The sequence below is a fragment of the Xylaria bambusicola genome, assembly GCF_022495145.1.
Source record: "Xylaria bambusicola strain CBS 139988 unplaced genomic scaffold F5B22scaffold_17, whole genome shotgun sequence".
In the NCBI taxonomy this organism is placed as follows: Eukaryota; Fungi; Ascomycota; class Sordariomycetes; order Xylariales; family Xylariaceae; genus Xylaria; species Xylaria bambusicola.
In genome coordinates, this window is record NW_025953570.1 from 264,959 (window position 1) to 291,619 (window position 26,661).

Sequence of the window (26,661 nt, forward strand, 5' to 3'; positions counted from 1 at the left end):
TACGACTCTGTTATGGCCTACTGAAGCCCCCGTTAGTTAATACAGACTTAGTACTACTACCGTACTATGTGAATATCTGTCAGTAGTAGTGCATGGGTTAGCATGGAATAAACATCAAATGGCTTAGATCGCAGCCTGAGTTTAAGAAAATCTGAGCTAAGAGGCAAGGCGACTCGAGATTCAATATGAGATGTTAATAAAGCATACAAACAAAAGGAATGGGAGGTTGTAAGAAGAGTATCTTAGGTACCTATATAGGAGGTATGGGTAGGTACCTAAGGCACTGTAAGCACTGAGTCTTATGAAGCCTCTTATGAAGGTTCATCTTGTTAGCGCCACAGGGCATGGGTTAGGTGTCTACGCAGGGGACACTAGCCTATCATAGTGTACCTAAAACTTTCCTTAGGCCCTGAGGTGGCGGGGTTGAATCATCTGAATGGCCTAGAATGGCGGGGTCTTTAAGAATTTCGCGAGGGTGGCGTTTGATGACTCCTGAACTTGCCGACACAGTCATTCTCTAGATTTCAACCTCTCTCTAAATTACGCTTCGGGTGCTCGCTTCCCGTATTCATTTCTCTTCGGTCTAAAAGATGGCAGAAGAAGAGGAAATCGCAGTGTACGATGAGGTGGAAATCGAGGACATGACCTTCGACGAGACACTCCAGATTTACCACTACCCATGTCCATGTGGTGATCGATTTGAGATTGCGCTCGTAGACCTTCAAGACGAGTCAACCGATATTGCCGTATGTCCTAGCTGTAGCTTGATGATACGGGTCATCTTTGATCAGGTTTGTAGATTCTGATGAGCCATCACACCTCTGATTACTTGCCGGTTAGATTAACGTGTCATCTTTAGGATAACCTGCCTCGGCCACCAGAAGATCCTGAGCCAGAAAATACCGAACAGCAACAACAGCAAGTTCCTATCGCCGCGTGAACACCTTACACAGACTCTCGGACAGTGAAAGAGAGAGACAAACACCGAAGCGTCTATTCATGCGCTATGGCGCGCACTACAAGAGGAGAGAATTCTCCAGTGCCACGGGACATTATTGCAGACTCCATCGTGGTTTCGGTCGGCGCTCAAGGCCATACCATCGTCGCCGTCCATGTGCGATGCACACATGGCCCTGTATCTGCCCTGCAGAAGCGACAATAGCTCTGTAGTGGCTCACTACAGGTACCACCAAACCTAGGAAGGCAAGCCATGAAGATATTGACCCATCGGGACATATTCTGATAATTGTTTTATCACTACGCGGCGGTGGGGTAAAGGACCTGCGTTATGTCGCATCAACCGCAAGCTTGATGCGTGAATCTCGACAGGGTAGTATTGGAATACACAATTAACTAGCTCGCTGGTCGCTGCAGTTGCGGGTATATAAAAACAGACACAGAATATACACCAAAACGCCGTCACCCAAACCGTCACCCTTCTTGATATCGTGGTTTCCCATCCAGTCATGCATCAGTTGCCTCGGCCATGCGCCTAACTCCAATGGAATGCGAGAATTAGATTATGCAGTGTTGAAGTGTCATAATAAAACGAGCCCAGCGGCTGAAAACACTATTAGCCCCATGATGGAGGCCTCGACTGCGGGCTTGTTGGGCACGACTGAGTTGAGGGGTGGTGGAGCTTTGGTAATAGTCTCGGCAAAATCGGTTGCGTCTATTCCATTGTCAGCTACTCATTTGCTTGTAGTTGTTGTGACGTTAAGCAAGCTCATACTTAAGCTGGGTGTAACAGCTCCAGACGAGTGCGCAACCAGGCGCTGCTGCAAGGCTGTCGCACTTGGAATAGCCGCAACGAGGAAGGCGTCGCGTAACCTCATTCTGGCCAGGATCTTGATCAAGCTTGATGCTATTGTGTATGAACTTCAAATCGCAATGCAGGCACTTAGCGAAGTGCCAATGGCAGCTGTATGCACGGACAGCTTGGTAAGGCGGGAATGGGAACCCAATGGCGAGGTAGCGTGGAATGAGCCAAGCAGGGTTGGGGGGGCTTAAGTAAGTAGGTATAAACGAAAGCTTTGTTCTAACCGATAAATCTGCCTGCCTGTTCAAGAATGTTGGCGCAAGGTGATGGCTGTAAGCGTAACTATAAAGTGCCCAAGGCCATGTGCAAGGCAAAGACGGAATAGGAACCCCTGCTCTGCAAGAACGGATCGCCAGGTCAAAACCAGGTATGACGTACGTTTGCGGTGTTATCTGCACAGCATGGTCTGCAGTTGTCGCAGGCAAGGTAAGACCACTCTAAAAATAAAACGAAAGCCAAACGAGATGGGGGGACAAGTCACCTCAGATATATAAAGGGCAGCAAAATGTTGGGAGCTACACTAGAGATAACAACAGCCCAGTCGAGTAGGGTAGCTCCGAGCGTGGCCAGAAGAAGACCGTCTAAAAAAGACGCCGTCCAGCAAGATCGTGAGCGCTATCGTCCAATAGCGCACTACTATGTACAAGATATTTTATGTGGTACGGGAAGTGCTACTGATAAGAGATTTACCTCGACTACCTACACACGTGTATAAGTAGTCCATAGTAGCGCACAAGATAGCGTGGATCGTATCCTGCGCTGTGCCGTTCTAAAGGTTCTGGCCCGTGCCGGTCTCGCCGTGTGTCTATCTGCACGCCGTCCCTACTCTACACGAGGCCACTCTGAGGCCACCAGCCTGCCAAGGATTGGATGGTGTTGTGGATCGTGGAGCAGTACGTCTTAAGTACTTAAGTAAACGTGTGGTGCCACCGCGAGCAGCTGCGAGAGCAAGGCGTGCCTCTAGGCGTAGAAGAGGCAGGCTAGTCACGAGCAAAGCTGGCCAAGGTTACCCCTCTGAAACAGGGTACGGAGGATTATCCCAGAACCGGTAACGTGACGATCTCCCAACCAACGTTCATCCTCAAACGCGACAGCGGCATATTGTTAGTTTGGTTCGTTGGTGGGTAGGAATGCGTCATCTCCTCTTCCATGCCGCGATAAGAGCGAGCAGGCTTCTTTTCGAGGTCTATATTTACCCCTTTAGGTAATGTCTTCTTACTATTCGAGACACCCTGACACTAGCCTGCCATCAAAACAAGACAACACTATCTTCGCTTGCATTAGTTCATGCCCTCTAGCGTAGCGTGGAAACTGCTCTGCAATCATGATGGCGAGATGGTTACCATGTCGACTAGCTTAGCGTGTAGCTTGCGCTCGGCTTGTACTGGCGATCGTCGATCAAAAGCCAATAACAAGGAAGATAGAGACGCAGATTGCCAAGGCGGCACCCAGCTTACCTACCCAGATACATAAAGTAAAAACCCTTTGCTCATTCTCGAGAGACTCGTCGGATATATCGTGCCGCTTAGGGTGGGGGGGAAAACGGTGCCCGCCTACCTCACTCGCGGCTACACTTACGGCTACTTCCTGCCGCGATCACACATACTGTAGCTATATGTCGAAACATAAACCATGAAAGGAGCGTGGTTGAATCAATTTGCCTATGATGTCAACACTACGATTTCGAATCTTAGTATTCATGCTATGTGTTGCATTGGTTTGCGTGCTAGATAATCCTTGTCTAGCTTTAGAGCGAGTAAAATATTCCAAACTCGGTCAGACTCGGTCATTAAAACAATCCCTGATTTTCTCATATATCCATAGTCTCGACTTACTTAAATCCACACCGAAAGTAACCCAAGTAGACCTTCGCTGGACAATTGCCGTCCATTACTCTCCCAGGCCACCTAGGTTGGCCGCACATGCACACTACATTGGCCGCACATCCACTCCATTTGAACTAAAGTAGCCATACCATACAAATAGCATATAATTTATACTGTAGGCCAAATCCTAGCAATGTACCGTAGCTTATAGATACATTGTAGGATATTAATAATACCTTTATAAAGATAAGGCATTTTACTTTAAATATTATAATACTTATAATTGTTAGTAATTTATATTATAGTAAAGGTATTTTATAATTATATAAGTAAATTTATTAAAGAAATATAACTAATACTGAATTTTTTATTTATTATTATTTAAAAATAAGGCTAAAGTGTTTAAAATATTAACGACGGCGTTATTATTATTATTATTATTATTATTATTATTATTATTATTGTTATTATTATTGTTATTTTTTTGCCCGAAGGTGTGGAATAAAAAATTACTAATATCCCGCTGGACTTTGTACAATATGTATAACTCTTTCTTTAAATGTTATTTAGCGCTAGTTTGTTAAGTTATTAATAAAGCCCAATACCGTTTATAGATTTTTAATATATTTAAAGGGTTACTAGATATATTAAAAGGAGGAAGAAAAGGATAAGGAGGAAGGGGGAAAAAGCTAAAGGCGAAAGTGGAGGCGGAGGCGACGGCAATAATAGGAGCAAAAGTAAAAGTAAAGGTAAAGGTTGAAGCTGGAGTAGGAAAGGATATAACTATAGCAATATATTATTAATTAATTATATTTTATTAGGAAACTTTATATAAGTTTATAATTATAGGCCTTTTTTTAATTGTTATAAATATAATTAATATAAGTTTTATTAAAGTTATTTATATAAATATTTTATAAGTTTTTATTGCTTATATAACATAAGTATTTTTATATTAAGGTAGTACTTGAGATTTATTGTAAAGTAGCTTTTAAATTTTAATTAGCGTTAGGCGTGCTAGCTGGAAGTATAAACTTGCCCCTATGGGTATTATCCTCCTTATATTGGAGGGGATAGATAATAGGTAGGTTAAAAAGGGGATAAAGGAGGGGGCGATAGGGTGTCGGCGGCTATAACGGTATTAAATATACTTATAAATATAGGAAATATACTTTTATATAATTTTAGTAGCTATATATTTTATTATATTAAATAATTTTATTTTTAAAATATATTAAAATATAGGATAAAATATATATTTTTTTTATTATTGCTATTATTATTGCTATTATTACTATTATTATTATTGTTGCTGCTATTGTTAAAGGTAATAGTGGAGGATATAGTAATAGGAAGGGTGTAATAGCAGCGGTAGCGGTAAAATTAAAATAATGTATAGGTTATTTATAATAATAATAATAGTAGTAATAGTAGTAATAGTAGTAATATTATTATTATTGTTATTATTATTATTGCTACTATTGCTACTATTATTATTAGTTTAAAAGGAGGAAAAAAAGGGCAATAATAAGGTTAATAATAAAGTTTAAATTTTTAATCTATTATAATATTATAATAGGTACCTTTAATATATTATAGTACTTTAATATTATTAGTTTAATATGCTATAATACTTTAAATCTATTAAATTATTAATAAATAACCCTTTAATATATTATAGCATTTTAAACTTTTAAATTATCCTATTACTTTTAAATACCTTTATTTTTACTATTTTTCCCCTTTTATTAAAGCGTAATATAATATTTATTTAGCCTTTAAGCTAATGCTATTTATAAGATTAACCTGCTTTAATTAACCTCCTTTTTAATTTTTATTACGTTTAAGTAACTTTTACTATCTTTAATAATATATATAGTTATTTTTTAATAAAGTAAATTATAAAGCTTTATAACTATTTAAAGTTAGTAAATAACATTACCTTTTTAAAGTAAAAATTTCTTATAAAAAGGTTGTTGGTAGCTTTTATTTTATATATATATTAATTGGAAGTGTATAGTATTATTATTAAAATAAGCTTTTATATAGTTTTAAAGGGTATTAAGCATTAAGTTATAATTTCTTTATAGTTTTAAATTATATATAAGGGATAATAGATTAATAATTAATATTATAAAACTTTAAAGCTATTAATAGGTATTAAAATTGTTTATCTTTAACTTTTAATATTTTATAATAATAATAAACTTATAACCTTATATACTTTAAAACTTTATATTAATTTATCTTTAAATTTAATATTAGTAAGGTATGCTATTTTATTATATAAAGTAGCTTAAATAGTTAATTATTTTAATATTCCGTTATTTTTAATAAGCTTTAATAATAAGGTAATATTATACTTAAAGCTTTTTAAAAGCTATCCAATTTATTTAAAAATATAATGATAGATTTTGAAAAAAGCTTTAAATAAATTTAATTTGCTTTATTTATTATTATTAATAGCTAGCTTTTTTATTATAAACCTATTTTTTTTTAAAGTTAGCTTATATATAATTTTAATAAGTTTAATTAAACTTATAAACCAATTTTTAAGCTTAGTTTTAATTTTATTATAAGCTAATTCTAATCGAAATATAATAATTGCTTTAAAGTTCCTATTTACCTTAATATATATATAATATTATTATTATTTATAAGGAATATATATTAATTTAAAGTATTTAATAATATTAGGTTAGTTTATAAACTCCTTTTAAAGGTTTTATTAATATTCCTTAAGTTTTATTATATTAATAATATATACTATATACTTTTAAAAAGTTAAAAGGCTATTAAAAGTATAATTAATTATAAGCTTATAATTATAATAATAGTGTTAAATATATTTAATTTTTTCTTTTAAATAAATATTCCTATTAATATTTTAAAATTAGCTAGGGTTAAGATTTAATATAATTATAGTTTTTTTAAATATCCCTTTAGGGGCTAAAATAATCCTATTAAGTAATAGTAACAATTTAATATTAATAGTAATATAGCCTTTAAATAATATTCCATTTTATTTTAAAAAAACTTTAGCTTTAACTATTTTTATAATATATAATATATATAATTACTACTTATATTTAAGCTAAACTATTAAAACTATATTCTTTTTAAGGGTTAAAAAGTTAATAATAATTATTTTTAATATAAAAGGGATAAAGAAATACTTATATAAAACTTTATAATATTTTAATGCTTAAGCTATTATAAAAGCTTATTTATTTAAAAGAAGCGTATAAGCTATAATAAAATAAATACCTATTTTTATAAAGCTATTAATTTAAAAAAAGGTATATTATATTTATTTACTTTATATATCGAATTTATAAAAGTAATTTAATAATATTATTGCTATATCTTTTAATACTATTTTAGCGTTTATATTAATTTAATAAAAGTATTAACTTATAGTAAAAGTATATATTATATATTTAAAAGGTTTCGAAGTATTATAAGGAGGTTAGCAGCATTATTAGGTACTTTTTATATTGTTTTTTAAAAGGCATTAGTGTAGTTATTAATATTTTTAAGGGTTAAAGGGAAGCTTAGGTTAAATATTTGTATACCTTTAAAAATATATTTTACGCTTCGTTTTTAAAGTATGCTATTATGAATAACTTAATAATAATTCTTTATTATAATATAGTTTGCCTTATATTCTTTTAGGTTATTTAATAGTAAGTAATTATAGTTACTATTAATAATTTATAAGTAATATTAGCTATTTTATAAAAAGGTATATATTTTAAATATATAGCTTATCTTTTTAGTTATAATTCTTTAGCTTTTAATTATAGCCTTAAACTTAAAATAGCTAGATTTATTATAAAGGATTTTATATTGTAAAATTTAATTATTTAAGTTCTTTCTTTTTAATTTAAAGCAGATTATATAGCTATAAGTAATAATATACTGTTATATATTATTTAAACATTCCTTCTATAAGGGGTATACGTATTTTAAAAAAGGCTTTATTACTATTCCTTTATTAATAATTAAATTTTATATAATTTTTAATAAAAAAAATGCTTAAAGATAAAGAAAAGTAAAGTTAATTAATTAGTATAATTTTTTTAATATAGAAATATAAATATATTATATTATTAATATTTATAAAATAGTAGTTAGTTTTATATATATAATATATATTAAAATTAATACTTTAAAGTTTAAGCTTAAACAAAGTATAAGTAATAATTAAGGTAATTATTAAGCAATATTTAAGTTTACTTCTTATATATTTATAATTATTTATAGCTATTTTAGTTTTTATATAAATTCCTATTAAAACTTAAATAAATTTAAATATAGCTATACCTATTATAAGCTATTATAAAGCTATTTTTATATTTTTATAATAATAGCCCCTAATATCTTTTTACTTATTATATACTTTATAAAATTTTTACCTATTTTTCCTCCTACTTCTTTTTTTACTTTTCCTTTTACTTTTTCTTTTATCTTTTAATACCTTCGTTTATTTATTAATAACTTCCTTATAATAGATTTAATTTAAATTAATAGTTTTATAATCTTTATAAATAAAAATATTATATAATTAAATATCTAACGCATTTCCCACTTGACCTGGCTACCCAATTGACCTGGCCACCCCCTTAGCCTATATAAAACCCTATTATTTCAATTTTTAATAACTTTACGAATATTAATCGTACGATTTAATAATTAGTACCGTTAAATCCGTTAATTAAAGGGGAATCCAACCGTATTTTTTACTATTTTCTATAAAATTTATTAAGCGAGATATTAAGCAATACGTTAAAGTGGCGCTAAGCAAGGATTATTTTAGCGCTTACTTTAGCGTATTGCTTAATAACTCCACGAATAAAAATCGTAAAAATTAGTAAAGGGTACCGTTAAATAGCTCTCTTTATTACAAATCCAATGGTATATTTTATTATTTTATACGACTAATATTCGTAGAGTTATTAAATTATCACGTGATTAGCGCACCGACGATTTTTGTATGGGCTAGGGGGGTGGCCAGGTCAATTGGGTGGCCAGGTCAAGTGGGAGATGCGTTATTTACTTTTTACTATTACTTATATATATATTATTATTAATAGCTTTATTATTACTTTTATTAAAAATAATGAATAACTTTTAATATTAATTATTATAACTCTTATAAATTAGGGTTTAATTTTTTAATTAATTAAAAAGTAATTATATCCTTATAAAAGTCTATTATTAATACTATTATATACTTTATTTAATGCTTATAATTATCTACTTTAAAAAGGGGTAGTTTGGAAATAGTATTTTATATTAAAAGGCCCTTTACCTCTTTAAAAATAATAAGTTATTTTAATTGTATTTATTAGCTATATTAATTCTTTACCTTTTAAGGCCTTTTTATACCCTTTCCCTTTATTTTAACTTAATGTTTTCTAAATTCCTTATTTTATATAAGATCTTAAATATATATAAAAGTTAAAAAAGGCTTATAAATATATAATATCCTTAAAGGATAGCCTTTTAGCCTATAGTTTAAAGATTTTAATAATATAGCTATACAAGGAGCATTATTAAAGGAGCATTGCTATAACTATAGTTAAAAGTTTAATTTAATATATTATAGTATACCTATTTAACCTTAACTAATTAATTAATTAATTATTTAATATGCTATAGTATACCTATTTAACCTTAATTAATTAATTAATTAATTATTTAATATACTATAGCACACCTATTCAACCTTTATTAATTAACTAATTAATTGATTAATTATTTAATGTGCTATAATATACCTGTTTAACCTTAATTAATTAATTAACTGATTATTTAATATACTATAGTACACCTATTTAACCTTTATTAATTAACTGATTGATTAATTAACTAACTAATTATCTAATATACTATAGTATACCTATTTAACCTTTATTGATTAACTAATTAATTAATTAATTAATTAATTATTTAATATATTATAGCACACCTGTTTAACCTTAACTAATTAATTAACTAATTATTTAATATACTATAATACACCTATTTAACCTTAATTAATTAACTAACTAATTATTTAATATGCTATAGCACACCTATTCAACCTTAACTAATTAACTGATTAATTATTTAATATACTATAGCACACCTATTTAACCTTTATTAAAATTGATTAATTAACTAATTATTTAATATACTATAATATACCTATTTAACCTTTATTAATTAATTAATTAATTATTTAATATACTATAATATATCTATTTAACTTTAACTAATTAATTAATTAATTATTTAATATATTATAATATACCTATTTAACCTTTATTAAGATTAATTAACTAATTAATTATTTAATATATTATAGTATACCTATTTAACCTTTATTAATTAATTAATTAATTAATTAATTATTTAATATATTATAATACACCTATTTAACCTTAATTAATTAATTAATTAATTATTTAATATATTATAGTATATCTATTCAACCTTAATTAATTAACCAATTAACCTTTATTAAATTTTAAAGATACTTTTTAACCTTTATATATATTTAAAATTAAATACCTATACTTTTAATATTAACCTTACTCCTTTTAATAAAAAGTTGTACCTTAAACTATTAAGCTATTAGGCTTTAAGGTATATTATTACTGCTGTAAGTAGAAGTAGGTAGGTTATTTTAGCCCCATTATTCTAAAACTACTACTCCGTTATATAGTAGTTATAATTTCCGTTTATATATAATCGCTATATAATTTAGGATACTTTAATTAAAGTGCTTAAATACCTATATTTAAACCTACTATATAAACATTAATATGGGTTAGTTCTTCCGTCTATCCGGATATATAAATGGTAATAATAAGATTTTATAGAACCCTTTGATTTGACTTTAACATTTAACATTTGATAAGGCTACGCAGCCCCCCCGATCTATAGTATAAAAACATTAAGTAATATTATAAGTCAGGCTTACCTAACTAAAGGGTTTAAAGTCTTTAAAGTAAAAATAGTAGTAATAAATATATATAGTATTCCCCTTCCCTTTAACCGGTCGATAAATATACTTTAGTAGTTAACTATTTAGCTATAGAAGGTTATAACCGGGCTTAGCCCACTTTTTACTTTTTATATATTAGATAAAATTAATGTACCTATAGGCCTTAGATACATTGCTAGGATTTGGCCCACAATATAAATTATATACTATTTGTATAGTGTGGCTACTTTAGTTCAAATGGAGTGGATGTGCGGCCAACGTAGGGTACATGTGCGGCCAACCTAGGTGGCCTATACTCTCCTACCCCCCTATTAGCTGACCTACGACAGGTATTTCCGCTAGGTGTAGCGTTGAAAACCCGCCGTGCAGGGGGTTTTTCCGTACAAGCGCGATACACAATTGCGGACGAGATACCTTTCGTATGGGGCGCACTAAGGCTAGCTCGAAAAGAATACCTGACATAGGTCGATTTTACTGGCCCTGGACCATAGTAATCGCGTAAACTACTTCGTATGTAGATCATTCATATCAATTATCTCGAGCTACCGACTCACTGTCAGCTGCAATAGGCAGAACCGCACTAACCTCTGTTGGGAGTGTGGCTCTTTTCTGGCTTTGCAATTGCACGCCTACTAAAATAGGGGCTCAACGGCAATTCAGCCACATCACCGAAATAACCACTTACCAACGCGCACGCGTAGGCACTGCGTAAGATAGCTGTCGACCAAGCGTACTTGAATACTTCACAGCTTTTGGAATGCTCAGGTACCTTGCATCACGACATGTCATCCACCACCGGTCGCGATCTTCAGGTTCACAGGTTTTCATACCTTAAACATCTTCTTTCAATTCCTACGTAGTTTGCCGCTTCCTATAAGGCCAGGATTCATCTCCGCGACCCGATTCATCAAGGTAGCCTTTCGCCAATATCATTCAGCTTCGTAGAAAAACATCAAGGGCTACTAGAATTCTTCCTGCACTCCCGATAGTGCTTCACTACCTGTCTACCTGTCCAAATTCCTATAAAGCCGAACGCTGCTACCTGACCTATGACGCTATCCACGAATCCTTTACTGTTGGCAGGTACGGTGGAAGTGGCTATATTACCTACCCTCACAGTGGATTCCTTCAGTGACTAGAACTTCTACTCTACAACATCAATACAATCCTTTGGCAATCCATTCAGTTATCATTACCTAAACGTACATCTTGAGCTTCGACAGACCACTACCGATTGATACCCCACACCCTATTTGCAGAATATTGCAACCAGGTAGCTCCTATCTCACAAGCCTAGTTAACAAAGAGCTTAAGGAGCTGAAAGGAATACCAACAAACCCTGAATATATTCAACCATTATTCCTCACGATGGCAGAGAGTTCCAAAACCCAACGACCGCATAAAACAACACATGAACGTTTACATGAGTATATATTTGGCGAAACAGCTCTCAAGGCAAACAATATTGTGCCCAAATATCAAAAGGACTGCGAAAACGATGCTGAGCTAACATTGTGGATTGTGGATGAGCTACTACAATCTGCCCACAATTATGTCCAACGTCTACTAGACGAAAACAAGGTCCTTCGCCGACTTATTAATATCAAAACCATTCGTGTTAAAGGGGAAGAGGTCAAGGCAAGTTGGGACCTTTGGACACCAGAGCATGCATACGCCTTCGCGTGCTATTTGTTCCTCGAGAATAAGGGCACTGAAGCCTGTAAACAATGCCAAAACTGTAGAAGCACAGGGCCAATGGGTGGCTGCATTGCCGGAGACATGCAGTACATGAAAGGCGCCTGCGCTTGTTGTTACTACTCAGGTTCCGGAAAACGGTGCTCCAGACGTCTCACGATGGAGGAGGAAGAAGCCGAGAAGAAGGCTAAGAAGAGGCCTAAGTTTCAAGGATTTACTACCGCCTTGTTGAAAGACGCTTCTAACGAGGAGATTGAGTTGTGGTTGGGATGGGTAGAGGCAGAAATGGAGGAGCGCGCAAGCGCAAGACAACCACCAAGTAAAAAGCGACGCGTGCATTAAGTAAGGACAGGTCTGGATGTGCAGTAGGGCCCACTCTAAACGTGCAGTACGCAACTGTTGCCAGGGTATTTCAGCTGGCTGCAACATTTGCATACTTTATACATCGAAAAACGCACCAAAATTAAGGGTTACAAGGTATGAGGTTATCGTAGGTTATTAACGAATGCATTTTTTAACTAGTGTGATAGGGCTAGGAATAGGGGCATGATTATTACGGACGCGACGAATATTCTGCTTTCACTTTTCGTTGCTTTCATGTATATAAAGATACAGATTGCCCCAACGCGGGCGACACAGACGGACAGACACGCAGACATGGACACATAGACACGACAGACGTACCCTAGAGAATACACTTTGCCTTGCTTTTTACACTTATTGATTAAGTCTTTTTATATTTTATCTTTATAATCCAACCTAGAGGGGTGTAGGTTTTATTGGTTTGTTATTGTGTCAGCTGTCCCCAGGTCCTTATGTATTAGATATTTTAAAAATACAACGTTAATAAAATCGTTAAGTTTAATGTTGTTAAAGGTTAGAAGTAAAGTAATAGTTGTAGCCTTGGAAGGTGTAGATAGTGCGGGGAAAACGGTGTTAACGAAGCGCTATAGCCCACTACGGCCCGCAGCAGTTGACGGCAGTTGCGTACTGCACGTTTAGAGTAGGTCCTACTGCATATCCAAACCTGTCCTTAAGTAAATATCAGGATCAGAATTATGGTGTTGGATATGGAGTTTTATGTTTGAGATTTGTTGAAAAAAGGGCGTTGGTACAGAAAAGGTTCGAAAACAGTAGGGGATAGAATATGGGGGGTTGGAGTTATGGAATGAATATATAGGATATTAATGGTAACTATTATTATTCAACGCTTGAATTTGCGGACTGGTGCTACTCTTTGAAACATTTTATATGTGAAATAACACTTTATCAAAGTAGAAAGTCACAATTTCTTAGGCTCCTGTAACCAGTATCACGGAGTAGTGGGTTATTCACATATGAAAACCGCCAAATCTGCATTGGCTTACGCCGCTGTCTTATCCAAGACAACAAGACTTGATGAGGAGACTTAGAATTGAAGTTATTGACAACAGAACAATCTGCCATGACCGCCAAGGTCTATATGGTCTGTTCAAGTCTCTTTCGAGCCTCGGTGACTAGTCTTAGCTGTATATAGGTGGACTAACGTCCTCAACCGTTGAGGTCTCTTAATACCTAGGTGTATTTGAATAATCGAGGGCTGAATATATTCATTTCCAACATGGCCTGTACGTCTTGTATTATTAATTGGACGGCCAAAACTGTAGGCTATTTTCATGTCTGGCTGTACGAAGAAGGTATTCAACACGCCCGGTGCGTATAACAGCTCGCCATATATGATCATGCATTCTGATATCAGTAGCAAGCATCTCAGTTAAGAATCAAGTCTTCGTCTGCCATTTCCCCCGATATTTCCAAACGCGGGCCCCGATCTACAAATTCTACATATTTTCTCGCTTGCAAGGACCATTAGATTGCCTCGTTTCGATGAAGAAGACCATCTGAGAAATGTTATGTGTTGATCAGTTGTCTGCACGCTTTTGTTTTGTTCCTTAGCGAACGAGTATTGATATTCCTCTGGGCACGGATTCATACTACAAAGAATTTCTAAGAATTTAGTGTTATGTTTAGCTTTCGGCTATATTTATTAATTCTTCTTTGTGCCGTGACGGCTATCCACTCGCCAACGCTCATGGCGGCATCTTGGAGAGTATCAGAGCGAGGCGGGAGTATATACTTATTCGGAAGGAGTCTTAATAATTTCATTCCTGGCCTTCTAGTGTTCGCACAACAATGAGGTCTCACTATATGTTAATGCCCCTAACGTAATCCATAACAGAGCATCTGGCAAAGAAGGGTTATTATCTATAGCCTACGAAAGTAGGTCGGATTGGTAGGTATGTATCTGCTTCTTTATGGGTGATCCAGCCTGTTTAGCAGGAGATGATCGCGTTTTAACAATGCTGAACATCTGCAGTCAGCAGGTTTGACTGTCTTCGTAACATAATCGTACTTATTATGTATACACCTAACAACTTCTCTGGTACTGTTGACATTTGTTTGATTACAAGTGTACCAATGGCGATGGTAGATCTTGATTCCCGGATTACTCTTCGTTTCTGTTTCCATGCGTCCACTTGAGGTGGAGTTGAGTATATGGAGAGGGCAAATAGAGGTGTTTACTTCTCCCAATGTTGCAACGTACCATTTTATGCGATTCAGTTGGAGTGATTAGACCACGCAATTGGAACTCCAAAATGTTGAGGCGTCCATTATGTAGGTACCTTAGGTACCTATGTACACAGGTACATCCTGACAACTGTACAGGGTCTCTCAGTGGCCTAACAGTGTTACCTAGGCTAACACTGGCCTGAGCCAGCTACCTAAGTACCTTGACGCAGTCTGATTGGATTGGCGCTGGCCCTATGCCCCCACAAAAATGGGCGGCCCCAATAATGTAGCACCTGGTCTGCACGTATCCAGATGAGGCTCCCTGAGGAGAAGGCCATCATCATCTTATGATATCCTCTTTCAAGCTCGCAGACTATAAAGACCCTTGGTCATCTAAACTGCCCACCGCCGACGATTCGCGCATCACGCCCGATAGACTTACTACCTTTACGACATAGTACCTGAACGTCCAACCCAGCCGCGCGAACCAGGATCCATCAATGTGACTTCAGCAAGCCCCATCAATCGCGCCTGTCGCTGGCATCCCACATCGCGACTTGGCCATCTTACTGCTTCATTACACTCAATATCATATTATAGTTGACCTCTCCTCCTTCTCGCTCGCTGCGAGCCACTCACACCGACTATTCCTCAAGTTCACATAGACGTCGTCGGATAGCCTTCGCCTACGATATAATTGCGTTTTCCCTTCTACCGACCAAGCAAACAACTTCTACGGCGGAACAATAGATGCTGTCATTATCGCGTCCGATGCGATAAAAGATTACCTTTTAATTCTAGCAGTCGCTTGCTGAATATCAGTCAGCTTCCCTTGACGGTTTGCTGAGCTGCAACAGCAATGGCTCCGGTCGTTGTGACCGCGGTACCGCCGCCCGTACCTCCCAAGATTAAACGTCAGCCTCCCATTGTGCAAACAAATGGCGCTTCTCAGCAGCAGTCGTCGTCTCCCTCTATTTCGGCCAAGAAACCGCCTCCCATCACTGCTCCTAGACAAAACCAGCCGTTGAACTCGACAAGCGCAAATGCAAATGGCGCGCCTGGTAATTCAAGTCGCCCCACCGCGCCTCGTTCTCGGCGTGATACTCTCAACACCTCCGGTGCCCGTGGCCAAAAGATCAGTGCTGCACTCCGATCGACTGGATTGGGCCGTGAAAAAAATGCAACCCACCTATTTGAACCCCGTCCTGAAGGTTTGTCCCCCCAACTCAAATAACACCTTATACTCACACATTACAGTTAAAGATGAAACCGAGTACATATTGAGAAAGTTTGCCGGAAGCCCTCCATCCTTGGTCGTCCATATGCATCCAAACCACTTTCGATTCGATGCACAGGAGGGTATCTTCCCATATAAATCACCCATGAGAATATTCCTTGACCATATCCGTACTCGAACTGTACCTCACGATTTACTGTTAGACTTGACCGAAGCCGGTGTACCATTCTACGAAGGTTGTCTGATCGTGCAGATACATGATCATAAATCACTCGCGCAGGCGAAGGAAGTAGCTCGACCTGTTTCGAAATCAAACTCGAGCCTTCCTTTCTCAATACATAACTCCAACCCATACATCACCCCGTCTCCTTACGTCCCCTACCCAAAGGAAAACATGGACGGTGCCGACCAAGGACCATCGAATCCAACGAAACCAGCAGCTTCGGATGAGGAATCGGACACCAAAGAGAATGGCAACGCACAAAATTCCGGCTCTACCACGCATAACAGCAAAGACACGCCAAAGGTTGCCAAAGTGTATACTGTCGTACTTCATCCGACGCCAGAAAGTTTATATAGGGATTTAATGATCAAGGCGACAACCCCTAAAGGATCTATAGATGGCAAAATCGGTACTGATGCTTCTATGCCACCACCTACACCTTTATCTGCCGTTCCGCCCACACCGTCTGCGGGTAGCATGCCACCCCCAGCAAAAAAGCAGAAGCGAGAAAAAATGGAGATTAGTGGTAATGAGTTCTACGCTGTTGAGTCACAAATTTTGCTGGCTACGACTGCCCCGCTCCATCTAGAAGTTCCCAGGACCAAGGAGGATGCTATCACTCGTATAGGAGAGCTATCCGACCCGAAGCATTCTGAACCTCCTCCTAAACCTAAGACCAGGAAACGGACAGTGGCTGAAAGAGAGGCAGACAAAGCCCTCGCTGAAGAGCATGAAAAATACATGCTCACTTATGATGAACGCCTATCATCAACAATCAGCTCCAATCAAGGAAGTACCGAGGCTGCGGATGGTAATAACTCATCCGGGGCTTCCTCTTTTGAACCACGATTTGAGAAGTTTAATATCCTCACTGTCATCAAGAAGGAGCATGCCGAAAAGAAGGAACAGGAAAGGCTACGACAAGCCGAGAACGAGCGCAAAATGGCCTTACAAAAGCAACAGCAACAGCAAGCAGCAGAGCAACAGCAGCTCCAGCAGCGGCAACATGCAGCGGAGTTGGAAGCCAAACGCCGCGAAGAGGCCGCCCGGACCGCTGCCCCTATACGTTTGCCGCAGGATAATAACGCTCAACGGATGCTCGCCCAACAGCGTGCTCAACAAGCCCAAGTTCAGCAGCAGCAGCAGCAACAACAACAACAACAACAAGCTCAGCCACAAGCCACAGCTGCTGCCGTCCAGTCCCCGCAAAATACACAGATCAGCCCTATGCCTCAGGCTTCCCACGGGCATCCAACACAAAATGGAGCGATGCCAAATGGTTTGACCAACGGGATACCAGCAGCACAAGCTCAGCGATTTGTGCAAGGCGTATCACAGGCTCCTGTTTCCTCGCCTATTCCACGACAAAACACACCACAAAACCTGTCGAGTCCTATGGTTGGCAGTATGCCTATGTCCCACCCTATGTCGCAAACGAATTCAGGCATGGGAGGAAGTCCACCGAGACCGCCTTCTGTTGTTCAGGCCCAGGTGCCCATATCTGTTCCCATGGCTGCTAATATGTCGCAACGTGGTAGTCAACAAAGTCATCCTTCTAATACTCCTCGCATGCCCAGCGCAACTCCTCAAATGCCGCACGGCACACCCATCAACCGGCCAGTGCCGACTCCTCGCATGACCCAAGCCAGTCCACCACCGGGCATGGCAGCACATGGGTCGCCAATAGGCCAAAATATCAATATGGGCCATCAGAATATGGGCCAACCCATGACACAACAACAACTGTTAGCAGCGCAAATAGCAGCAGCACAGCATCACCAGGCACGGCAACGCGCTGTCCAACACCAGCAGAATCAGCTTCAAGCCATGCAAAACAGTATGATGAACGGCCAAAATCCACAGTTGCAGCAGCAGCAACAGCAACAGCAACAACAACAGCAGCAGCAGCAGCAGCAACATTTGTTCCAGCAACAACAACAACAACATCAGCAGCAGCTCATGCGCCAGCAAATGATGCTCAACGGACAGGGCCAAGGTATGCTTAACGCACAACAACAAGCACAGCTACGATATCAAGCAGCGCAACAGGCGCAGGCGCAGATGCAGGGACAGATGCAAGGCGCCATGCAAGGTCAAATGCCTGGGTCACACATGGCAAATCAGAGCTTTGCTAACATGAATGGCATGAACCCAACGCAACTAGCTATGATGCAACACCTACAGCAGCGAGGGCAAGTCAGGACTCCCATGAACATGCAACAACTTAATGTGCAGCAAGTCCGGATACGGCATCAACAGCTCTATCAGTCAGCTCTTCCTAACCTCATCAACCAATACGGCGGAGAGAATATGATTCCGGCTGATGTGGTGGAAAAACTCAAGGCTAGTTGCATGGCGAAGGCACAGCAGGATATAGCTAGATTCCGCCATATGCAGATGCAGCAACAACAACAGCAAGCCGCGCAACAGCAGCAACAACAGCAGCAGCAGCAACTAGCACAACAGAACGATATGGGAAATATGGGTATGATGCAAGGCATGTAGAACGGGTTCAAATTCATCTCCCAGTCATTGGAGACACAAATGGAAGAGGACGCTAATCCATGCAACCTCGAATGATAAGTCTGTGGCATACTGGGGCCATCTGGAACGGCCGTCATGTCACTTGCGCTGAATGATGATTGTTTATCTCGGGCATGGCTAGGTGTAGCTATAGAAGGGAAAGCGGCGTTTTAGGTGGCAGAGGATTGGGCAGTTTGGCGTTTGGTACTCAAATCATGTTTCGGGTGGTGTGAGGTTTTTTACTATACCCCTTTATGGCGAATTCAAGACGCATGGTTTATTATTCTCACTGTGTACTTGTTTCTTTTCATTGCCATGTCTCTTAAGGATCTACGGGCACGATGTGGCCCTATATACATTGGGCATCATATTCTGGGATTACTACCTAGGGAAGCATGGCCAAAATGCATGGGATATCATAACCATGATCTATGATGTCAAGGAGCTAGGTTGTTTCCTTGGTGGTAACTGGGTTATGTAGTACGGTAGTTAGTACACAAAAATTGGGCTGTGTAGGTGGGAATCACGACCAGACCCTATTGAAAGCGTGGAAATGAGAATTGCATTTATATGTCCTGATAATGCCAATTCCCCGGTCCCCAAATGCGAGTGAGGCTGGATATAGTTACTTAGGTACCTAGTTAGTTAGATAGTCACGTGGAGGTTCTGACAGTGCGCATTCTGGAGAATGATACTGTGAGTGCATTACCTGTAGGCGCCGGAGATAGCACCTTAGATAAGGCATGGACCAGAATCGACTCGGATATCGAGGCATCACGTTAAACCTACTATGGTAGATAATGGGAGGTACGTACTAATACCCCTACAACGGTCCTTGGCATACCTATCTAATCTAACCTTTTTAAAAGTATCGCCCATAACGCTGCTGTAAAAAAACAACCCTTTGCAATAAGGTCTGAATAGCTTCACCTTTAATACCTACGCCTGCAATACCTACGCCTACAACGCCTATACCCTTGGAAAGATTGCGTGAAAGGTGTAAATGGTAGCCGCGTAGGTAGTTATTGCAGGCGTAGGCATTGTAGGCCTGACCGTCAACATTGCTAATGTCAATAAAGCGTCCGTAGCTATCCCAATTTGTATGGGAAAACAGGGGGGTTGCAGACAGAGACCCGACAATTGCTATGATAGGTTTAGCGTAATGTCTCAATAGTAGAACGTGATGCCTCGATATCCAAGTCGGACTAGAATGGACCCATCCCCTGCACGCGATGAGCGATGACGATAATACTACCCAAGAGGTACTTACTGTAAGCCGCGCCCGTTCCGGTGACCAACTAAGCAAGTTGTCATATGCCACATGCTTGTTGTAGCTGCCTCCTAATATCAACCTTTGAGGCGGATTCTGGATAGCGACAACTTTCTGTCTACCTTGCCCGACCTTAGGTAACCCGGCCTAGGTAACTCTCATCTTGGAAAACTGCTGGCTACGGTATCCAACTCGGCCTAACTCCAACAAGCAGAGAAGGCAACAATCATCTCCTTGTCGTATCCTAGCGACGCGCATAAAGCGAGACTCATGAGAGTCCTCGTACATGCCCTCTTCCCCGACACTGTATCTCTTTACGTTCGCTTTTTTTTCTAAGTCACCTGCCTGATTACTTGTTGCCGTCCTCTGGCCTCACTCCTTGATTTAATCTACCTATATCTTCCTCCCTTCGAACTCCACATCTTGGCATTAACGAGCTCCTAATCGGTCGGCCGCTCCATCTCTTCTCTCCTATCGCCCTCGGCCCTCCTCGCTCCCTACTTTTAACACACTACGACTGCGCTACCTCAACCTATCGGCTTGTATAACCCTACGATGAAGTTCTCCACGATACCATACGCGGATGCCGCGTTCCTCCTCTCCGTCCTCCTGGCGCCGTTGCCCACTGCCGCCATGTTCCGATGCAACCACGTCGTGTCAGATGGACAACAATACAATCTCGAGGCACTAGGAGGTCCTCACTCTGTTGTGACAAGCCAGGACATTGGCAACCACATGATCAATACGACGTACACTGTCGATATTTGCAGCCCATTAAAAAAGAAGGGCGACGTCGAGAAAGGCGAACAGTGCCCAAACGGCACTCGAGGTAAGATTTTGGACCGGTGACATCTATTTTCTAAAAAGCCGTCTAATCATATTCATTTTGTAGTGTGTGCCATCAAGCGTTTGATAAATCCGGCAGAGAAAGTTGACACCATCGAAAATGCTTTTCCTCTGGCGGGCGAGCTGGCAATTCATGGTGGTTCCGCACTCGATCACAAAATCTTGCGACTTAGTAAGGTCGACCCAGACTCGGGTAAAGAGGGACTGCGCGTGATCTTAAGAGGTGGTTTTTTCGACACCGAAAATCACGTCCGGCGCAAACAGCAAACAGTCATCGATTTTGTCTGTAACAAGGATCTCGACGGGAGTGAGGGCGAGCATGACACAGAAGATAAATACGAATCTAACACGGATTCTGTGGAACCTCGGGCTGAGGATGAGGGCGATAAAGGTGAAGACAAGGACGGAGACGAGAGCGCCCCACCCAAAGAGATACAATTAGGCAAGGACAAGAACCCCAGTCTTGTCTTTGACAGCTACGGTCCAAGTGATAGCGAAAGCGACAAGGATGTGGATGTGTTGCATTTGACTTGGTCCTCCAAGTATGTCTGTGAAAGCAAGGCGGACGACGGTAAAAACGAGGGCGACGACAAGGGCGATGATAAGGGTGATGACAAAGACGGTGGGGATAAAAAGCCTAGCTCTCACTGGGGTGCTTTCACTTGGATCATCGTACTGTAAGTCGTGGGATGGAAGTCCTCTGAATCTGTGTAGTAATGTGCTAATTTTACGAAGCGTATTTTTCGGTACAGCAGCTTACCTGATTTTCGGTTCCTGGCTGAACTACACTCGTTATGGAGCACGCGGTTGGGATTTATTGCCTCACGGTGACACCATCCGTGACATTCCCTACTTAATGAAGGATTGGGCCAGACGAGTGCTTAATACAGTACAAGGAAGTGGAAGTCGCGGAGGATATAGCGCGGTCTGATAACAGTGGTAGACATGGTGTTCATTGGCCTGTCATCCAGAGGTGATGAACTCGGATGCTTAAGTGCTTGGTTCTAGTGTCTACATCCATGACAATCCAAGCAAGAAGCTGTTATGAGCTTTGGGTAAGGTCGCATAGACAGGGAATCAATGGTTTGGTCGATCAGGTTCGACCCTTGTGGCTTCGGAAGGCGTCCGTTTGTTCTCCTTTATTTCAGTGCTCGATAGATGATGGCTCTTCGGTGTATACAATACTGTACATATTATCCCTTCCTCATGTAGCGTCTGCATCGTTAATTCTGATTTCAAGTGTGTGTTACCTGGTGCGCTCGGAGTCGGTTTCTTTTACATACCTATACATACCCCATTATCAGCCTATTCTCGAGCTCAATTTGCGTACTGTACAACGTAAGCTAGCCTTCATACTGCTAGCCCATCCAACCGAAAAGCCCAAGCTGTGCCGCACTTAGATAGATATTGATATGCTCAGATAGAGAGGAGACGGGGACTGCGCTTACGGAGTGCCGGTGCTTGCCGCTTTGATGCAGGTACCGGCTGGCGGACCCTGCCGGTGGAACATGCCTCCTGGGCATTGCCGTAAGATGGTACGGGCGATCCGAGTCTAGCTGAAGTAGTGTAGGCATGTTAACTACATAATACCTGCCTGAATAAATACCAGCTTACAAGAGTACCTACTTATACTTGTGAGGGGCCTTGATAGGTTCACGTATAAACATATGGGGAAGTAGAGGTATCATTCAATCCGTTATAGAAAAAGGTCTATCTAGTGTACTTGTAAGTTTTTATCCAGCTAGAGATATGCTTGTCATGAGAAGACTACGAATAAACAGAGCAAAGGAAAAGAAAATACAGATACTTGGAAGATATTCAGTCAGTCAGCAAAATGGGTGCCCTTCCAGTAGGCCGACACTTGACAGCTAAAGAGGGGCAGTGTGGCATGACAGGGCATTTACACCCGCAGTAGAGCGAGCATCCCTGTACCGCCGACTTTCGCAGGAAGCTAGCCAAGCTGTCGGTACTTTACCTGAAATATGTTGCATCTTACGATCCTCAGTCTGACGATTAGCAAGACATCTTTCGATTTTGTAAAATTTACCGGTCTAGTGCCTCCCATAAATACCAGCCATGGCTAAAAGACAGCTACATCGGCTTGCTTTAATGCGGCCGCGGTTATCTCAAGCTTCACATTCACCGTTTCTACGACGTCCATTCACCCCCAAGGCGAACAACAGCCAAAGCTCGCGCCGGACTCAGAACCTTCTAATAGCTACCATTGGAGCTGTCTGCATATCAGGAGCAGCCTACAAAATGGTAAGGCTATCCAACGGTTCCCCGTGGACCCCTGGGGCGATCAATTGATCCGATCTGATCTTCCCGCAGGCTGTCCAGAACCCCACCAAATTCGATGCGCGTTCCCTCGCCGAACTGGACGAGCGTAACAAACGTGAGAACGGCATAACCGACGAATCGCCAATGCGTCTGCGCATGGAGAAGTTTATACGCGAGCAACAAAAAGAGATTGTGTCGGCGCTTGAGATGGTCGACGGCATGTGCTTCCGCGAAGATACCTGGACACGTCCAAACGGCGGAGGAGGTCTGTCTTGCGTTCTGCAAGAAGGCAATGTCTTCGAGAAGGCTGGCGTAAATATCAGCGTCGTGTATGGAACGTTGCCCAAGCCAGCAATTGCAAAGATGAGAGAAAACCACAAGAGCGTGGAGGCGGAAGTTGACAACCTTGACTTCTACGCCCTTGGCCTTAGCTTAGTCCTCCACCCCCGAAATCCCATGGCCCCGACAGTGCACCTGAACTACAGATACTTCGAGACGATGCGACCAGATGGAACGTCACAGGCTTGGTGGTTTGGTGGGGGTAGCGATCTGACGCCAAGCTATCTGTTCGACGAGGACGCAGTACACTTTCACAAGACCCTTAAGGAGGCATGCGACAAGCACGATAAGGACTATTACCCTCGGTTCAAGAAGTGGTGTGATGAATACTTCTCCAATAAACACCGTGGTGAATCGCGTGGCGTCGGCGGTATATTTTTTGACGACTTGGACGACACGGTGGCCGACTCTGAGAATACCTTCTCTTTCATCCAGGACTGCCTTAAGAGCTTCCTGCCGTCGTACCTCCCAATTATTGAGAAGAGAAAAGATATGCCATTCACGGAGAAAGAGAAGGAGTGGCAGCAAGTGCGCCGAGGCCGATACGTCGAATTCAATCTCGTGCATGACCGCGGAACTTCCTTCGGACTAAATGTCCCTGGCTCAAGAGTGGAGAGCATCCTGATGAGCCTGCCTTTAACAGCGTCATGGCGGTATATGTACGAACCGGATCCAAGAAGCCGCGAGCAACGCCTCGTTGATGTCTTAAGAGAACCCAAAGAATGGGTATGATGATGAAATCTAACATAGAGTGGTGTCACCCCTGTCGATATGTACATCTAGGTTTTAAAAATGGCTTAGGTTTGTATAAACACGCATTATTTATAAATATAGCCTTTAGAGTATTAATACATTTGAACAGCTTAATGCAACCAGATCGAAGACATATGCCATTGCTAACAGTGATTTGACACAGTGCAATGTAGATCAACCCCAAGGCATCAACAAAACTGCGTAAGCGCATCTTCACCCGCGCCTACTTCTTGAATAAGCTCTCTTGGAACCCGGCAGTTCTCAAGCACAAATAAGAAAGGGCAGGAACTTACGCTCTATAACGTTCCCAGAGTACTGAAGCCGTAATATATGCCAATTACTTCCTCAACGCCGCTACCTAACTCAAGGACCTACCCCGCCACCTCTTACCCAAGTACATAGATACTGCTCTAGCGGGCGTTGAATCCAAGAACAGAGTAAGGTCATCTACACATCTTCACATCCCTCGAACAAGACTGAGTCATCTCACAGAGCTAAATACCTACACCCAATTACCCTTACAGAAAGAAATTAAAAAAAAAAAAATAAAAGCAAGCAGGTAAAAATGGCAACAGGCGAAAAGAAGTACTTCGTCCCACTGGAGTCGAACCCAGAGCTCTTCACCGAGCTAATTCACAAGCTCGGCGTATCCAAGCGTCTAGCGTTCCACGACCTCCTGACGCTCTCGCCGTCCGATACGGAGCTATTGTCGTTTATCCCACGACCTGCGCTGGCGCTTATTTTCGTCATCCCTGCGCCGGACGGATACTCGGCGCAGCTCCGGGTGGAGGAGAAGGATATCCCACGGCATGATAAGTGTGGCGAGGAGGAAGATGTCATGTTCTATTATCAGACTATCGGGAATGCGTGTGGCTTGTACGCCACGCTGCATGCTGTTAGTAATGGGGAGGCGAGGACGTTCGTTGGTGAGTTGGCCTTTTGGCTGCGGAGGATCTATCTACCGTCCATCCATCCATGCTAAGCGGTCGTTTACTCCTATCTGGAAGGAGATCTTATTGCCAGTTTCACACTAATGTGTATTTTCATCTGTAGAACCATCGTCACACATAGCTCGCCTGATCGAGCACTGCACACCACTGAACAGCGCCCAGCGCATCGCGGCCCTGGAATCGGACTCTGAGCTCGAGGAGGCGCACGCCTCGGTCGGGTTCCGCGGGAACACGGCGCCGCCCGAGGATCTCACTGTCGAGCCGCACTTCGCGTACATGACGTTTGTGAAGTCGCACAAGACTGGACGGCTGTATCAGCTCGAGGGCTGTCGGCAGGGCCCTGTTGATCTGGGCTGTGTGCTGAGCGAGGACGAAGACATGCTCTCTGGGAAGGCATTGTGTGCTGTTAAGGAGTTCGTCCAGAAGGCGGGGAAGGGGATAGAGGTTGGGTATAGCGCTATGGCGTTGAGTGTTACGGAGAGTGGTGAGGAGTCATAAGACGATGGTTTAAGATGTTGGTGGTGGGTCCGAGGTAGATGCTTAGATGTGTGTTCGTTTGCTACAGTTTTGTTAGTGTTGTGCGTAAGTGGTATTGATGACGAGGAACAGGTCGCGCTTGTGACCAAACATGGTTGATTTCTTTTAGTAGGTTGCAGAAAGAACCTCATCCTTTCTGAGGGGATTTTAAGATACCATGATATAAACCAAGAGTATATGTCCATTTAGAATTCTCCCATGGCGTAAAGTCCCTATGAATCAAGTTAACTTAATCAACACGTATATAATAGAGGGAAAATGCAGCCTCTAGGTTGCTTGCATCCCTAGTGTTTGATGAGTCGTCAAGCTCGGTCAACAGTTTTCCCTACCACGCTTCACTACATATACCAACCAAAAAAGTAAACTCATTAGGAGTCTGACTAGTACCGTATAATAGAGTTGCATCAATAGGACTACCGGAAATACCACATGCGACGCCCTCCGAAGAGACCGCCCTCAACGACGGGGTCCTTTAGAAAGAGTATCCATGTCCTGCGCGGTTCTCGTCATCCTGAATCATTCTTCGTCATGTTCTCTTATCTTCAGGACTACCTTCCCATATCCTCATCGCCATCATCGCATATGCGCACAATCCTGTGTCTGGCTAATTCAATTCCATGTTACAAGAGAATGTTCCGAATGGCGAGAAATGCTCCAAGGGTGAGAGTAGCGTCTTAGAGATTCGACATATATGCTTGTCACATTAAATACATCGACAATATTTAAGCACACGCATACATAGCTATGAGATTTTACGTCAATAGATTCCAGGGGAATATTGTTGGCAAAAATGACTGAAGATATCTACTATGTACGTAG

The 26,661-nt window shown here is 40.3% G+C and overlaps 8 protein-coding genes across 8 annotated transcripts; 7 read left to right on the forward strand and 1 right to left on the reverse strand.

Moving 5' to 3' along the window:
* The first annotated feature begins 488 nt into the window (after positions 1-488).
* On the forward strand, positions 489-1,223 carry F5B22DRAFT_116311 (uncharacterized protein). The gene is made up of 2 exons (XM_047968847.1): positions 489-791; positions 860-1,223. The coding sequence occupies exons 1-2, from the start codon at positions 591-593 to the stop codon at positions 938-940; spliced, it is 282 nt and encodes a 93-aa protein (XP_047831400.1). The 5' UTR covers positions 489-590; the 3' UTR covers positions 941-1,223.
* Positions 1,224-1,538: 315 nt separating this feature from the next.
* F5B22DRAFT_645930 (uncharacterized protein) lies at positions 1,539-1,835 on the reverse strand (the record flags this gene model as incomplete). Its single annotated transcript, XM_047978662.1, has 2 exons — positions 1,539-1,672; positions 1,733-1,835. The coding sequence occupies 2 exons, from the start codon at positions 1,833-1,835 to the stop codon at positions 1,539-1,541; spliced, it is 237 nt and encodes a 78-aa protein (XP_047831401.1).
* Positions 1,836-3,387: 1,552 nt separating this feature from the next.
* On the forward strand, positions 3,388-3,824 carry F5B22DRAFT_116302 (uncharacterized protein). Its single transcript, XM_047968846.1, has one exon. The coding sequence runs from the start codon at positions 3,483-3,485 to the stop codon at positions 3,786-3,788; it is 306 nt and encodes a 101-aa protein (XP_047831402.1). The 5' UTR covers positions 3,388-3,482; the 3' UTR covers positions 3,789-3,824.
* Positions 3,825-11,654: 7,830 nt separating this feature from the next.
* Positions 11,655-12,764, forward strand: F5B22DRAFT_116387 (uncharacterized protein). Its single transcript, XM_047968848.1, has 2 exons — positions 11,655-11,912; positions 11,964-12,764. The coding sequence occupies exon 2, from the start codon at positions 12,008-12,010 to the stop codon at positions 12,674-12,676; it is 669 nt and encodes a 222-aa protein (XP_047831403.1). The 5' UTR covers positions 11,655-11,912; positions 11,964-12,007; the 3' UTR covers positions 12,677-12,764.
* A 2,779-nt stretch (positions 12,765-15,543) lies between these two features.
* Positions 15,544-19,555, forward strand: F5B22DRAFT_116396 (Spt20 family-domain-containing protein). The gene is made up of 2 exons (XM_047968849.1): positions 15,544-16,095; positions 16,142-19,555. Exons 1-2 carry the CDS (start codon positions 15,744-15,746, stop codon positions 18,847-18,849), a joined length of 3,060 nt encoding a protein of 1,019 aa, XP_047831404.1. The 5' UTR covers positions 15,544-15,743; the 3' UTR covers positions 18,850-19,555.
* Positions 19,556-20,692: 1,137 nt separating this feature from the next.
* F5B22DRAFT_654953 (autophagy-related protein 27) lies at positions 20,693-22,543 on the forward strand (the record flags this gene model as incomplete). The annotated part of the gene is made up of 3 exons (XM_047979855.1): positions 20,693-20,966; positions 21,030-21,660; positions 21,719-22,543. 3 exons carry the CDS (start codon positions 20,693-20,695, stop codon positions 21,912-21,914), a joined length of 1,101 nt encoding a protein of 366 aa, XP_047831405.1. The 3' UTR covers positions 21,915-22,543.
* Positions 22,544-22,947: 404 nt separating this feature from the next.
* F5B22DRAFT_604029 (Coproporphyrinogen III oxidase) lies at positions 22,948-24,483 on the forward strand. Its single transcript, XM_047974778.1, has 2 exons — positions 22,948-23,245; positions 23,315-24,483. The coding sequence occupies exons 1-2, from the start codon at positions 23,060-23,062 to the stop codon at positions 24,332-24,334; spliced, it is 1,206 nt and encodes a 401-aa protein (XP_047831406.1). The 5' UTR covers positions 22,948-23,059; the 3' UTR covers positions 24,335-24,483.
* Positions 24,484-24,496: 13 nt separating this feature from the next.
* On the forward strand, positions 24,497-26,066 carry F5B22DRAFT_116629 (ubiquitin C-terminal hydrolase L3). The gene is made up of 2 exons (XM_047968854.1): positions 24,497-25,281; positions 25,409-26,066. The coding sequence occupies exons 1-2, from the start codon at positions 24,921-24,923 to the stop codon at positions 25,801-25,803; spliced, it is 756 nt and encodes a 251-aa protein (XP_047831407.1). The 5' UTR covers positions 24,497-24,920; the 3' UTR covers positions 25,804-26,066.
* The last annotated feature ends 595 nt before the right edge of the window (positions 26,067-26,661 follow it).

Bases quoted from the DNA above. Each gene is read 5' to 3' on its own strand.
- F5B22DRAFT_116311 (XM_047968847.1), top strand. From the start codon at position 591: ATGGCAGAAGAAGAGGAAATCGCAGTGTACGATGAGGTGGAAATCGAG. The intron at 792-859 runs GTTTGTAGATTC...TGTCATCTTTAG, and splicing joins TACGGGTCATCTTTGATCAG to GATAACCTGCCTCGGCCACC.
- F5B22DRAFT_116302 (XM_047968846.1), top strand. From the start codon at position 3,483: ATGATGTCAACACTACGATTTCGAATCTTAGTATTCATGCTATGTGTT.
- F5B22DRAFT_116387 (XM_047968848.1), top strand. From the start codon at position 12,008: ATGGCAGAGAGTTCCAAAACCCAACGACCGCATAAAACAACACATGAA.
- F5B22DRAFT_116396 (XM_047968849.1), top strand. From the start codon at position 15,744: ATGGCTCCGGTCGTTGTGACCGCGGTACCGCCGCCCGTACCTCCCAAG. The intron at 16,096-16,141 runs GTTTGTCCCCCC...CACACATTACAG, and splicing joins ATTTGAACCCCGTCCTGAAG to TTAAAGATGAAACCGAGTAC.
- F5B22DRAFT_604029 (XM_047974778.1), top strand. From the start codon at position 23,060: ATGGCTAAAAGACAGCTACATCGGCTTGCTTTAATGCGGCCGCGGTTA. The intron at 23,246-23,314 runs GTAAGGCTATCC...ATCTTCCCGCAG, and splicing joins CAGGAGCAGCCTACAAAATG to GCTGTCCAGAACCCCACCAA.
- F5B22DRAFT_116629 (XM_047968854.1), top strand. From the start codon at position 24,921: ATGGCAACAGGCGAAAAGAAGTACTTCGTCCCACTGGAGTCGAACCCA. The intron at 25,282-25,408 runs GTGAGTTGGCCT...TTTCATCTGTAG, and splicing joins GGAGGCGAGGACGTTCGTTG to AACCATCGTCACACATAGCT.